Here is a 15695-nt window from a genome sequence, read left to right as displayed (position 1 = left end):
ATCTGATCGTTATCAGGCTTATTCAAAAAGTGTGTGCAGAAGGAACACAGTGTCCCTGGTATATTATTTCAAATTATCAGCACATTTTTTATTGTTTAATACGTAGGGAGTATATCTTGTAACTTGATGTCTTTCACTTTCTTATAGCATGAACAAAGTGTGTCTGCTTACCACATCTTTCTCATTGGCTGTGAAAGGTAGTCCACGCATGCGCACGATAATGTGTCCTTCGTCGCGCGCCAGAAACAGTGTTGCCTCCTTCGATGTTCCTGTTAATATAATAGCAGATTGGGGAGTAGAGTTTGGTTTGAGATTTTGAAGGTTTGTTCGTAAATTAGGGTAACACATTGTGTCACCATTCAAGTAGCACAATAATGCGTCGAATGTGAAAAAAAAAATATGAGGTTCGTCACACAGTGCATACGCATATCCACAAACTGTTGTTTCGGGTTAAAAAAAAAAAAAAAGAAGATAGAGACTAGAATGCAATAACTTCCACACACAGATATTCATACACACACATACATCTACACGTACTCGTACTCACGCACACGCACACACACACACACACACGCTCACTCACTCAACTAACGCACTGCCACCGACGCTGTGGCAGATGTGCATGACCGCCGGCACAATTTTAGACATACCTGCGGCTACCCGGATAAATTCATCTCCGGTCGCCTTGAATACCTGCAGATATTTTAAAAAGAAGTAAAAGAAGAAGGAGAAGTAGCAGTAAAAATGAGGGAACCTTTAAAGGTACCGTTAGAATATCTAACGGATATAAATACAGTACAAACAGCGAAGAAAGTGCTCTTTCCTTTTCATCAAACACAATATCGTTTGGGAACAGTCGTTTGTTTGTTCATTTTCATTGTTGAACAAGGTTCAGCGGGTTGAACGCAGATATCTTACCCATGTAAGGCTACATTTCGTACGAGCTCCGTGAAGAAAATTCTCGTTTCCCATTCTCGATGGCACAAAGTGATATAAAGTAGTTCACAATCACTTTTTGGCATTTACAGTCGAAATGCAGCCAAATCTAATTTGCAAATAAAAAAATAAATTCAAAGAATGTAAGAACAATTTTTGACAGATTTTCTGTGACAATCCTTGAAGAGCATCGACATCACCATCCTTCTACATTAGTGTGTGTGTGTGTGTGTGTTTGTGCAACATCCATTGGCACTATACTGTAAGGTAAAACCAACTACCCGCAGATGGAAGGTTTGGAGGTTGACTGTATATTATTAATGAGCAGATGGCATTATCAAGTAACCCGTAACAATTCGTGCACTAAACGCTCTCTGAAGCGAGAAGACTCGTACACTGATGTGATATACGAAGTCGAAGGTACAATGTTGTCATAAATATTATTTCCAAGCACCAATTACACCGACGTACCTACTACTGCACGGTTTACACATAATATTCCCTAGCACACAACCTTCCTCACGGCACATTTGGCAAAACAGACTCGTTTTCATAGTTTTTTTAACAAACTTTTTCGACTAGTAAAGGGAACAAGTTTGTCAACTTTTACACCATGCTTAGAGATACAAGACAAACTTTTGTTTTGAAGAAGAGCCTCAGAACGCATTAACCGATCCATGACATTATCCTTGCGACATCATAACAAATGACAATGCAGTTATCTGTACAGCGTCTACACAATCTGTACAGTTCCACAGCATTTACACTTCCAATGCTGTAGTATAATGAATTGTCGACCGTATGGTTATATTCATCTCATAAATCAACATTTTCCCGATGTTAAAGCGTCTTTCTAAGTGGAATAAACCAGCCAAATACATTAAATGAAAAAAAAAAGATTGTGTGTGACAATTTAACATGGAAGTCTGCATAAGCATTCCTTTTCGTCTGAAATTAAATGCAGTTTCACGTAAAGCACACCAGTTCATGAAGGTACAAATCTATAGGTGTTTCTGGCCCTAAGGCTGGGTGATAAAATGATAATATTCACTTCTCTATATTTGCTCGATCCTATTCTCGCGAAACTAATGGCCTGAAACATTTTGATTCCCTATTATGAGTGAAAAGAAACCAACAACAGAAACGCAAATAACGATTCAGAAGCTTTCAATTAAATCCAATTCAGAACAATGATAAAAGAAACAGGAAAAAAAAAACTACACCCACACTTCTCCTGAGTTATAATGTACAATGTTTTTTGTTACCTCCACATAGCGTTTTCCAAGATTGTGTTTGTGTCGTTGAAGCGCCATGTCTCGCTGCTCAGAGCTTTCAAAGTGCACCATGACCTCGCCGTTTCTCCGCCCGTGCGTGTTAAGACAAAGCGCTACTCCGCCCCTGCAAAAAGGAATGTTCATTACTACATATGATATGTGATACGCGTGTGTGTGTTTGTGCGTGTGTGCGCTTGCATGTGTCTGAGTGTATGTTGGTTGTCATTATTTTACGATATAAGTGTCTTTTTGTTGGCTTTTTGATATCACGACACAAGAATACATCATAAATATAACAATCACATCCATACAAATAATGGATACATTATTATTTTATCAACAAATATCGATAATCATGCACCTTACGCGCAATTTTTATATTTGTTTAGATCTAAATGTGTGGTTGCTATTTCAAACATATTACTTCCTCTTCGGAATGGCAACCATTCATTTTCATTTAGCAACGTGATCAGAGACTTAAAGCAGCCTAATCCGGAAACAATGTCTACCAATAAAAAGAAAAATGTTTCTATAAAGTATATTTTGTCCAGAACTTGATAATCGAGGAAATAAACTATTGTTTTATGTTCATGAACTTCATACTTGACAACAAATGATGCTGACTGCACAGACTGAAGTTAAATCAGATGCAAATTCCCTACCCCTTGTCTATGTTGAATATTAATCAGACAGTAGATACCAGCACTATCTGCTGCAACGACGGATTTTCAGTATTCAACTAGTCTAATCATAGACAAAGTGTAGACATATTATGTCAGTCAATACAGTATTGACCAGTTGCTTTGAAATGTTAATTCTGTGTGTCATATTCGTTGTTCTCTACAAAATAAGATTGAATTCAATGTTACATTATATATAACTCACTTCTTTGGTTTAAAAAACCCCAAAACATTAAACAAATTATATATATATATATATATATATATATATATATATATTACTTTCTTATTTCATACAGAAATAATACTTATTCAACTTCATAGGTTATACATTACGATGTTTACCTGGCAATATTGAGTCCTTTAAAGAAGCGGAACACATCACGATCGGAGGCTTGCCAAGGAAGACCTCTGGCTTTGACTACCGTGTCGTCTGGGACGGAGTCTGTCTTATCACTGAAGAACAAAATGCGTGTGTCGATTTATGATTAAAATTTATAGTAATGGTTGTCACAAAGAGATGACGATGCCTGATGACGCTGATAAACAAAAAAAAAAACACATGTGTATAAAGTAATAATTTAAAATGACGTAAAGGCACTAATGATTATGAAAGCTGTAGAGGAATACAAACACAGTAATTAAAAATCCAATGAATTATAATGCCATAATACTGAAACACTTCCCGCTGTCAACGGGGAAACTCTAATCGTATATTCTGAATGACATTACTCGGAATATCTCTCCAGTAGCTAAACGGACTGGCGTTGGGATGTCCCAAGACTGCAAAATCCATGCTGCTTTTTAGTGAATAGTAATAACATAACAAACAACTGAAACCATTAAATATGATACAGAATTAGTCTGCAGATTAGTCAGAATATAAACATGAGTTTAAACAAAACAGTATTTTAAAAAAGTATGCATCACTTGCTCGCAATGTTATCATGGAAGAATCTGATTTCAATATCGTCTACTGGATACCCTGGTGTGTGCCCTATATATATATATATATATATATATATATATATATATATATATATAAAACAAATAAAAAAATATATATATACATATATGTGTGTGTGTGTGTGTGTGTGTGTGTGTGTGTGTGGAGAGAGACAGATAACATATGTGTGTAATTACACACATATCACAATGGAGGAAATGGATATCCATTTTATCATAATAGACTGCACAATCCCTGATGTCTAATGTCTTTAAAAAAAAAATCCGTCTTTGAAATCGTGATTTCTTACATTTACGTTCAACATGCATGGAAATATTCATTCGGACCACGAACGTCTGTATAATGGTGTTTATTTTCATGTTAAGGCGACAGCAAATCTTGATTATTTCTTTATTCATGTATCACTACTACGACAAGGACTACCACTACTAATACTTCTACTACTACTGATGATGATGATGATGATGATGATAATAAAGATAATGATAATGACAAGCGTATAACACAATGAAAACTCGGTAGCCCGGCCGCCGGCTGTAGGCCAACTGTATTGGGAAGGTGACGAATCGTCAGACTTCGTATAAGTCGAGAGTGAATCAATATTTGCCTACGCTGGGAAAGCCGGGTTGAAGTACGGCGCAAACTGTTTGCTTACTAATCACTTAAGAATTACTGGACACTGTTCGGGTAACAGCTTAAGACGATTTAAAAGTAGCGAACATGCTCCGTCCCCGTTTTTCCTTTTTATGTCGACATGCTTGCATATGAATGGATTTGCGATACGGTTTTTTTTTTTTTTTTGTTCATCTACTAGTATCTTTTGTATTTTATTTGTTATGAAGACAGAGCAGGCGATAGGATGCAATGTTGGTTGGTTGTACCATTTCTTTATATATTATCTACAATATGTTTTCTCTCACATCAGTTAGCTTCTTCTATTTTTTTTTCTTGGCATTTACTTAAGATAGCACAGAGTCAAATATTTGAAAAAAATGGGCGACAAAAATAGGTTATTACAGAGACAAATTTGCTTTGAACATTACAGGACATATCGTAAATTATCTAGGCAAATGTAAAATTCGTTCTGCTACGGTCACTATTGACCGTAGAAGACATGGTTCCATTTCAAATTTTGATCTTATCAAGCACACTGATGTTCGCATGAAATGTGAATGAAATACTTGATGCCTTTTGTTAGAAAATGTTTTTTCTTCATCCTTTTGTTAGCTTTCAGCAATCTGATATTTCTGGAGCATCTAAATGTTATCAAAGGCTATTTTACATGTATACAAATAAAACTCGTTAATACTAAGTACTGTAAATTGCCGCTCATGTATCTTATCTTTAACTCAACATAATATTATTATGACTAGATGTAATCAAGACACAGCAAAAATAAGTTTTGATAAACTGTTTCATGTCCAATATTTATGTTCCTTCTATTCATTATGTTTTACTCCACTACTTTCCTCGGACAAGGCCAAATATTTTGTAAGTAGACATTGCCTTAAACTGGTAATGTACCATCAATGATGCCCTGACACACGATATAAACATTGCATATGCATTATTTTAGAAAATGTATAGTCAAGCTTTAGCGTTGTGCCTGTGGTTATTTCCTAGCAAAGCAGATAAACCTAAACATATTTCACAAATGTCGTGGGCAACAACAGACGAAAGAACTACTCACGGTGGACGTCTTTACACATGCATTATAGTTCTTCAATTCGTATAGTGCCACATGCTTCAACCCGCTAATGTCTATGTATATGCCCACGTTGTAGATTGCAAATAGATTGTAGATAGCATAACATTAACCATAATATCGCCAACTTAATCATATAGTAAAAGGAAACATTTAAGTAACTTTCAAACTTTCAAATAGCTACATACCTGAAATGAATGATTGAATATGCATCTGTTAATATAGAATAATTTTAAGTATGAGTGTTTTGTCCGTAACTGCGTCGCGTCCTTCTATTCAGCTGTATAGGCAGCACCAATATATATAGTCATGTACCAGCATGTCACTTACTGCCACGTGTTTACACGCAATTCATGATGGACTCCTCTTTTGTACGTGCATGAAGGCTTAGTATATAGGCTATGCCATCATGTGTCGTAATAAATGAGCCATGTTAATTGTCTCAATACTGACTCAATATCCGCAAAGCTGATGACTTTTTACGAGTGTTAAAAGGGTTATATCCCCCCCCCCCCCCACCGTTGGTGATAGTAAGTGCATATCCAACAAAAAGAAAAAAAATAATAGTAATAATTAAACAGCATGAGTCCGTACTGAAACTTCGGGCAAACTATTATTCAACCGGGCCTCACTGTTTGATTTATACATCGCATTGTATTTGCTTTATTTGAAGATATGTTGTTGATATATCATTGGTTCTCTTAAGAATCAATTCTATGTCTCAGCGAGACGGAAATACTGGGGGTCTCTGGAATAAATTACGGTGCCGAACGTGCCGAATGAAAGACTTTTTTTTAGAGGACACCGGTCCGAACAAAATGTGTATATCACCTATTGAATACACTTGCAGCTGTTTACCACCATAGCAAAATCGATGAAACAAATGCTGCCATAATTTTCTTGTTTGTTTCAACAAATTTTATGCCTGAATATTTAAGGAAGTATCTTCGTCTTTGTTATCATTTAGGTAGAAAATATGAGTTTCCTCAGACGTCCATTTAGTGGGTATAATGGAAGAAAACTGGTTGTGTCTGTGTTTTACAGTCTTGCATAGTAAGTTGATACGGTTATCCTGACAGCAACAGATTATCATGATGGACAAAATTCTAGGACAAACATGTCCGATAATGTGATAGAATGTTAGACATGCCTTCATGACAAGGAAATACATGTAAAAAAAAATCACATGCATCAGTAATTGTCTCTTTTTTGTCAGCACAAAGAGCTTTAGGGCAGTCATAATCCCTGTGCTATCTTTCGTAGTATCTTAACATTGAGTAACATTGTTTCGGTCAAGGTGCATCGTTCTTCCGCATACTTCATTTATAAATTATGCTTCAGAATATATGTATACGCATAATGCATGTAATTTCATATTTGAATTATGAACTGAACTTACAGTATCTGTATTGATGTCTTTTCAAAGCCTTCCACATTTTCTATGAAGTACATCCGAGCATGTCATTTCTATTTTGATAATCAGGTTTGAATGCAAGCTTTAAATGTCACAGCATTTTAACATTTCAAACATTGCTCAAATTTCAACTCAATTCCTGAGGCTACTTACAATAACCGACATTCGTCTTAGCAAACAAACAGAATCGTCAAACGAATCCTGGCATTATAATCCAAGAACTGTATTCAGCTGTATAGTGGGAATATCTTCTTTTTAACGGCAGAAATATTTATTAAGAAGCATGCAAACTGGCCTTGCCTATGTCGCGACAGTCCCCAGTAATTCATCGACGCCCTATTATTAATCTTTTCATGCAGTATACTTAATCTGTTCACCCTATGCCACACAGAATGTAACAATAAAGCCTGTTTACTTACTATGTACCCGGCTCGTACTTTTTCGTCACGTAGTCTGGCTTCATGAACAGATGATCTGGGATCGAGAAAGGCATAAAACAGGAGCAGGAAAGAGTTACAACTAACGCAAAGATTAATGAAGGTGCAGTAGAAAGAAGCACAGGACAGCATTGTCGGCTATACTTGACCGATCTTGACTTAGCATCATCTTTATAACCCTATAGCCTGGAGTTGAAGTGTTATGAAATAACTTAGTATCAAATCGAGTAATTGAAACACTGTGAGTTAAAACTGAGTAGAAACAAGTTTAAACCATGTAGTCAAGGAAGAGCCTAGAACGATCAGATGTTCATGAATATGTGGAGGGAGCGAAGCGACCGAGGAGGGGGGGGGGGGGGGGTTGCAAGGGGGTATCCCCCTCCCACGATAGGGACTTTTTGAAAATGCGGGGGGGGGGCGAATACGTGCTTCCATAAGCGTGTTAAGTACAGTACATGTTTGAAAGCTATCTAACAGAATTATTAGGAATTGTAGTCACGATTGTAAGCAGAGATATAGTTTAATACATGGATAATTAACATGCAATTTAATTGCACATAATCTCAAGGGGCTGGCTTCCGCAATTTGATTTACTTCCCCTCCCCTCCCTCACCCTCCCCGATCGACACCCCTTTTGCGTGGTAAATCAGTTCTATGGTATCGTGTTGAAAGATGCTGCTTGCCGAACGCAGTCTCCACATTCTCCTTTATTGACACTAAATCCCTGGAAATATGAGTTTTTGTTTTCTTGCGATATCCATTCTCTTTTAAATAGATGGCACTGGATAGACATCTGATATTAAAAGTAATGCAGAAGGGGTTGTAAAACGCTGGGAACTCGGCCATCTGTACCCAGCTCATATCACTTCACAAATCCTGTTAACAACGCTATCGCTAACGGCTCATTATTCACAAAGATCCAAACAGATTCACTTCTACTCTTGCTATGAAAGAGATTGTATGGCTAACTATCTTCTTTTTTAGACACTTATTTTTGCAGTATTTTGGTTTGAAGGTCGCATTGCACACAAAATGGATGAGATATATTTTTGTAAACTTTGGCTGACCAAATAACAAAGATTATTGAACTAGTAAGAAAACGTATAGTGTCTACTTTTAAACTGTATAGTTGCTTTACCATTTTCAAAACTGCCAAGGCAGGAACGAATTATTCCTTTCAAACACTGAAAGTACGTGATTTTACTCGTAACCATTATACCTGCCATGCTCAACGGTTATCATACCATGAGACAGAAAACACATCTTCTCGTGATGCATACATTGATTGGTGGGCAAAGATTTAATCCGGCTGCTCCGAAGTCTCGCATTATTTATATAGGATTATTGAATTGTGTGGATCTGAAAGAAGGAAGCCCATGTTGTAGCATGCATGTACCTCTTCTTCGGACATTAAACTCGTGCGCTGTGCTTGTGGATCGTCAATAAAAGGAGTGGTAATACGCGTTATTACAGTCGGCTCTCGACCGCAGTGCCTAGCCCATTTTCCAGGCCGCCATACTCCAGTGCATGGTATTGTCTAGATAATCATCGGCGACTCGATCGATAACGCAACGCCGTCAGGAATGAATGAAAAGCCGTAATCTCAGTGCAATGGTTGGTTGTGCGCTCCTTTTGTCCTTTTGCATGCCATCAAACAGGACCTTTTCTCTCTCTCTCTCTCTTTCTTTTCTTTTTCCTTTTTTTTTTTTGGGGGGGGGGGTTCGAGTTGGGATATTCTATTTGTGGTTTGCAGGGGCACAGTGGCTACCGCTAGTGCGTCTACAATGTGAAAATTCTTGAAACACGTGCAAACTTTCACACAAGTTGTCCTCAATGAAAAGATGCCATTACTGCAATTATAAGTACATAATATTATTATGTATTATGTTTCAACGATTAGGACTCTCATTTTATGATGTGTTTTGAATTTCATTGCTGTATACATGAAATTATAGCACAAATTTATCTGGAATTTAAATTAAGGTTCGTTCATCAGCAAATGAAAAGAAGATGCGTACCAACGAACCTGCGGAATAACGAAACTTTCTTCATTCTCGGATTAACGAACCTCATTTAATTTTCGGATTAACGAACTTTAGGAATAACAATCCTTCGGAAATGTAATGATGCAAGTCAAGATCTTCGAAGCAACTGCAAAGCGTGCTAGTACACACATTGTATACGACACTCCACACAAACATTCATTTAGGTGCATGGCATATAAAATCAGTCACATCTTGAGGCACCATGACATATCCACTACATGTTGACTTCTTCGGATGTACAAAGATTTACAAATCACAAATTCTAGATTTTTTTCGATCAAAGTATTATCGCTAATTGATAATCACAACACTATACATTATCTTTTCTGCAGTCACGATATACGCTTCGTCCCTATTATAGATTAACTCCTATTTTGCCTTTCGTGATGTCATCAACAATACAGTTAGCTGAAACAAGCATCAAAATGCCTGATGTATATACACCTCACCTTGATTAATGTACAAATTAGATTGCATGATAACAACATCTTCATAGAATAACACATCACGGAAGGCAACGAAGAGTATTTGGCCATGGAGCTTAGCATATGCCCCAAAAATGATAATGAAATGGTTAAAATTTGAATTTGTGATTTGAAGACATTAATATTCACATCAGCAGATGTCATTATGGTCACAGTACCAGAGTTGGATACCACAGGGAACCTTTAAGCACTGTATGCATGCACTCACTACAGATTTCTACATCCAATGGGATGAGTTGGTACTTTGATCAGTTTATTTTGCAAGAAAAATGAAAAAGGGCAGATGCAATGACATGTGTATAAGACTTGTGTAGTTAACAACGTAATCATACTCCAGGTTTAATATTTAAAAAAAAAAATCCACCTTCTGGAGAATAGGAAACGAGGACAGTATAATTCTTCTTTGTAAAAAATAACAACTTCAAACAAGTTTAATGTAATTTGGTCGTGTGACTTGTCATTACACCTTTATCAGAATTTTTTTTCCGATATCAAATTGCTGACATAAAAGGTCATTATGGAAAATTTCAATGCACACCATTATCTATTTATTGATATCATTGGCATTGATCAGCATTAGGATAGATCTTTCCCCTAATATTCTATAGAAACAATCGAGCTTTCCATGTGGTTCAGTGAATAGGTTGATCACTTGTCCTCAAACTTGAGGTCCCCAATTCGAGACTGTTGACAGCAGCGGTATTTTTATAGGCCATAATGCAAGGTACTCAAACCTCATCCCTTATTAGTATAACAGTGTATAGGAGGGAGCTGTACTTTGCTCAAGATAGGCATTTAATGCTTTCTTAGTGACAGCGTGAACTAATTTCCATTCAACTTTCAACGTCAGCAGACATAAATTGAAATGAATAAGGAGGTGTTTTTTTAATAGTTTCCCAATCGTCACTGGGACCAAAGCACCTCTGATCTTTAGTATACCATCATAACAGGCGAAAGCATGACTATGCAAGTTTTGCTTGCGTGTGCAATGAAAGAAGTTAGGGAGATGATCCACTTACTGTCTGCTATAAGCCGTTGGACGATGCTCGCCATTGTTTTGCACTCATCTAGCCCTGTCTCCGTGAAGTTGTAATTTCCGACGTCTATCCTCAAATCTAGCAAGCGATTTTGGTAAAGGAAAATTTATTGTGTCGGAATGTTGACTGCATCTGCACGTAGAGAGAAAATACTCAAAATCAGGTAAAGTTACTGTTTTATCAACTGCCGAGCAAAAAGAATAGTAACTGTTGATAATGATTATTGCACCTTTACTGACAGCTTCATCTGGACGAGGAAAATGTGATCATTGAAATACAGAATGATTAAGACAATCAGTAGGCAGTTGCGGCAGTACACGGCTACAGTAGAAGTGAGAGTGGTGTAGAAGTATAGAAGATATGTCATCACGACGTTGCCACGACCATCAGATAATGCTGGAAGATTATGTTAAACTATACAATGCAATAAAATACAATAATAGTATGTACATGAATAGATATGGAAATACTAGTTTAGCGTGCATGTCTATAATGCATGCATACGCATATTAATCATTGTAAATAGTGTATCCATAAGAAGATTAATTTGTGATTGGTCTCATTGGTACCATACATTGTAATTATATTGATTTTTATAATCGTACTCGGCGCCAAGGTTTGTTATACTGTACATATAAATGTCTCAAAAATGCTTAAAAGTAGGCTTGTATACAACAGCATTGTTTCATATCTGCTGCTGATCTGGAGCTGAATTGTGATTGCTACGTGAATAAGACTACTCGGGACTAGCAATCTTTGGTTCGAGACCGCTGGCAGCAGTGGGTCCTGCCTTTGGCATGCTTGGGCAATGCAATTATTCTTACTTTCCTCTAAACCGTCGGTTTCGCGGTAGTCTGCTCATAAGCATTTAAATGCGGCTTCCTTAGTGGCCATGAAACACACAATAAAGAAATGAATAACAACAAATTTTGTACTGTGGCAGTAAGCAATCTCACACTGTTCCACGTCTTTGAAATTCTGTTATAAGGCAATGACTGAAAAAGAGGCAAACTGAAGGCACACCTACAGTTTTCATCTTCACCAAACCGAACTGAAAAATATCTACACGCACACTTTGCACGCACTCAATTCTCCAGACGGCCGCAACAATTAAAGCTCTTCGCCTCATCTATTTATTAACAAAAATCTCTCCTTTTCTCTCTCTCTCTCTCTCTCTCTCTCTCTCTCTCTCTCTTTGAAAGGTAATTCTGACTTCCCTTTTGCCAAGTATGTGGTATTATATTCATTGACATTTCGGCTCTGTGGACCTCGGAATATTTATAACCTGCTCAATTCTTTGCTCACATGACGGCAGTTTAAGATTTTATAAAAAATATTTTAGTGGAAAGGTTCATCTCCCACGGCGCGGCTAACAATGGCGGCCGATTGATGAGCGTGGGATAGTCCAAGCAATGTGTAGGCTCCACTGCATAGGCGGTGATTAGTGAGAGACGATCAAAGAGTTGTGTGTTCGAGCACACAGTCCCAAACCCTTGGCCTATTTCACTGTATATCATGAAAAATTTGCTACAAAGATTATAGGTGTAATAACATGATTCGAAAGAAGTACATATTCGTAGGCCCTGTCCGTTTGCGTTAGTTTGACGGCTTTAGCACATTATGATATTGGTCACGCACAGTCTTGTGCAAGGAAGCGATTATTTTTCTGTGTGTTAGGGATGTTGCGGCAGTGCTCGTGTATTTTGTTTATCAGTAATCTATTATATCACGAGAACCTAAGGATGAGAGCTTTATGTTCAAACGGGCGTCGATAAATGGTGGCCAGACAGACTATAAACTATTCTATGTGATTCAAAATATTGCAATTGTTGTATCATAAGATAGGTTATTTAGGACACAGTTAATTTCCATTTAATACCATGTGTGTATCAATCTACAAAGTACATTTTTTGCTGAATTATCTAACCAGACTCATTCTCAATGCTAAATGACAGTGAGTGATCATCATTTATTTCAACTATATTTCAATGTTACGATTAGCAGCGATGAACGTTGCAAAGATTGATGAGGCTATATAGTTGTCATATAGAAATTGACTGCAAAATTGCAAAAGAAAAATTAACGGCAATACATCCCTTTTCTCCGGTCAATCCATTTCACGGCTGATGAAAAAGTTCTTGTCGTAAAGAGTAAGTGGAGGTACATGAACCATACCATTAAAAATGATCGAGACCTAAGGCTGACCATACGTCCATTTTACACGATCGAGGGCAACTTGTTTGATGATACAGGACGTTTCTCCAAGGAGGTACTAGGCGAGTACCTCCTTGAGTAGACTAGTATCAGGCGCGACGTTCTGTCTTCATTGAACAACAGTCCTAGGCAGTCAACACCCTTTATCGCTTCAGCGAAGACTAGACCAAAGAAAGTGACCCATCGTAAAGAATCGAGTTAAAACGCCGTTCACCAAAGACCAAATACGGCTTAATTAAGTTGAGTCTAATAGCGGCCCTCTGTCAGGGGTTTACAATGCGACTTCAAAAGAACTCTTTCCTTTTGTTAAAAGATTTTCTCAGAGATTTATTAACATGGTCAACTATCGCTTTGCAGACCGAGAGTTCTTATACCCGCTTCGCTATAGCTCTTTTCCTATGGATTTGTTCTCCTGTAATCGCTGTATTATTTTTCTTTGCGTCTTCGGGTTTCGAGCTTATGCCAACGTGAAAATGACGAGAAACAAAGTAATTGGTCCAATGAAACAATGACGGTCAAATCTGCACGATAAGATTTGTATAGGCCTAACATTCTCACGGGAACAGTGACTCTACGACTTTATTTTGTTTTAGTGATACACTGTATATTGTGGAAGAATTTTATCAATATCATTTCACAAACGTTATAAGCATTAGAGTTTTCACCCGCATGTCCAACCTTTGCATGAGATACAAAGTGAATACAGTAAAGATTTGATGCTTTGTGGATTTTTTTTTTCTTTGCCATGCTTCGCTAAACGGGTGTTAATGTGTACTATAAACCATACTGTGAACTAATCATTCACATCACGGCTGATAGGGAAACATCGCGCATTGCTTATGGGAATAAAAGGCTTTATTATCTGCATGCCAAAGATGGTATTTTGTATCATTATTTCATACAAATTTTATTTTGTAAACAATCGAACCCTGGCTAGACTGGTCTGCCCATGTTGTGCGATTGTCGGCGAGTACTGTGCAAAGATCTCACTGTTCATATTGATCCAACAGACCAATTCCATCCACTCGGAGAAAGAGATAACACTTAGGCTGCATCGATTTATCGATCACCGCCAACTGACTGACCCAAACTGTCAGCCCTTAAGGACATCTTATGTCTACTATATACGGTTGTTGAATACAAGGAGACTTGAGTTTCTTCCGATTTAGACGAATTGTAGGATCTCCTGTAAGGGACGGGCCGTATTTTGCATAGGGCCTTTCATTTTGTTTGAAATGGAATTTTTCTCCAAATTCAAGTTGTTCATGTATGTGCAGAATCAGATAAAATGAACAATCAACATCACCCCCTAAATACAACTACGGCATTACTATGTCTGAATTAAAATCACCGAAAGCTACGAAAAAAAAAAACTTAATAAAACCAGAGGTTCTATTTCTTATAGTATGACGTCAGGCTATTGGTCATTGGGCTATTTTCATATCTTCATTGGCCAGGTGAAGGACAGTGAAGTGTACTGCGCCGATTGTAGACGAGCAGAAATGCGTGAAATGTATAAACTGGGATATAATTTCAAGAGCAATGAGGTATTAAAGACTGCACAGTAGGCCACAGTGTTGGTGATCAGTTGTAGAGGTAAATGGTGAGATTTTAGCAAAGGTCGAAACGTGATTTCATACTGATAACCGATTCTGCCGCTGTGTCACAAGATGAAAGTGACAACATCTATTCAGACGTTACGTAGTAAGACGACAGCCGTGAAATGTTGCAGATTGGCTGTAACTATAACTATGCTGATGTAAAATCCAGTAAAAAAAAGTAGTAAAAAGGACATAGTGCGTAAGTAAAACATTGGTACAGGTGTCTTTACTGACCGTAGTTAAATGTTCTGAACAACGTTCAGTTTTTCCTCTCGGAGCGCGTGACACATTGTGTGTTGAGAAAGTTCTACCTTACACCTTTTTCATTAAAATCAATCTCACCCTTTCTAGCCGCACGAAGAAGTGACAATGCGCCCCGAGGATTACCACGAATGAATACGAAAACAAGAAAAGAGACGATCAGCACTCATGCGTCCTTTCCACTATGATAATATCAACTCACTCACTCGATTCACAAAATGAAGAGGAGGGGGATTTCTTTTCTCTTCCTCCCTTTTTCCTAACTAAGGTGGAATCAATGCAGCCAATCGAGCGGGACCAAGTAGAGTAGAGGTCCAGTGCTAGGTTTGGTCTTTCCACACAAGGTCACATTTTGGGCTAACGATTTTACGCGTCTATAGGAAAAATTGAAGAAGTGAGGTACTTTTTCTATTCTAATAGTGAAACAAACGGCCTATCCGACTTCGTTAAGTATGGCAAGCATTACGCGTCTCATGTATATAGGTAAAGAATAACTTACCCTTATGAGAACTGTTTAAAGATCTATTCAAAATGTATTTGCCCATGTGTTTAAATCTTCCACTGTATATCACGAACGATTTAGTAATAATTTGTGTGTATTCTCTTTATCCAATACAGCAAACTGATTGAATCTGGATT

General features: G+C 37.5%; 1 protein-coding gene across 1 annotated transcript in view; it reads right to left on the bottom strand.

Annotated features, from left to right (window-relative positions):
* Positions 1-15695, bottom strand: part of LOC140232585 (epithelial splicing regulatory protein 1-like) — a 42937-nt gene that overhangs the window by 8086 nt on the left and 19156 nt on the right. Inside the window, exons 4-9 of the mRNA XM_072312680.1 lie at positions 10963-11058; positions 7396-7450; positions 3236-3346; positions 2202-2334; positions 651-693; positions 172-269 (exon numbers count right to left, since the gene is read on the bottom strand). Coding sequence (XP_072168781.1) covers positions 172-269; positions 651-693; positions 2202-2334; positions 3236-3346; positions 7396-7450; positions 10963-11058 — 536 coding nt within the window. The remainder of the gene's footprint in view (positions 1-171; positions 270-650; positions 694-2201; positions 2335-3235; positions 3347-7395; positions 7451-10962; positions 11059-15695) is intronic.

The sequence above is a fragment of the Diadema setosum genome, chromosome 9 (assembly GCF_964275005.1).
Source record: "Diadema setosum chromosome 9, eeDiaSeto1, whole genome shotgun sequence".
Lineage (NCBI taxonomy): Eukaryota > Metazoa > Echinodermata > Echinoidea > Diadematoida > Diadematidae > Diadema > Diadema setosum.
The sequence above is the reverse complement of the archived record's forward strand: the minus strand, read 5'-3'. Positions and strand labels throughout refer to the sequence as shown.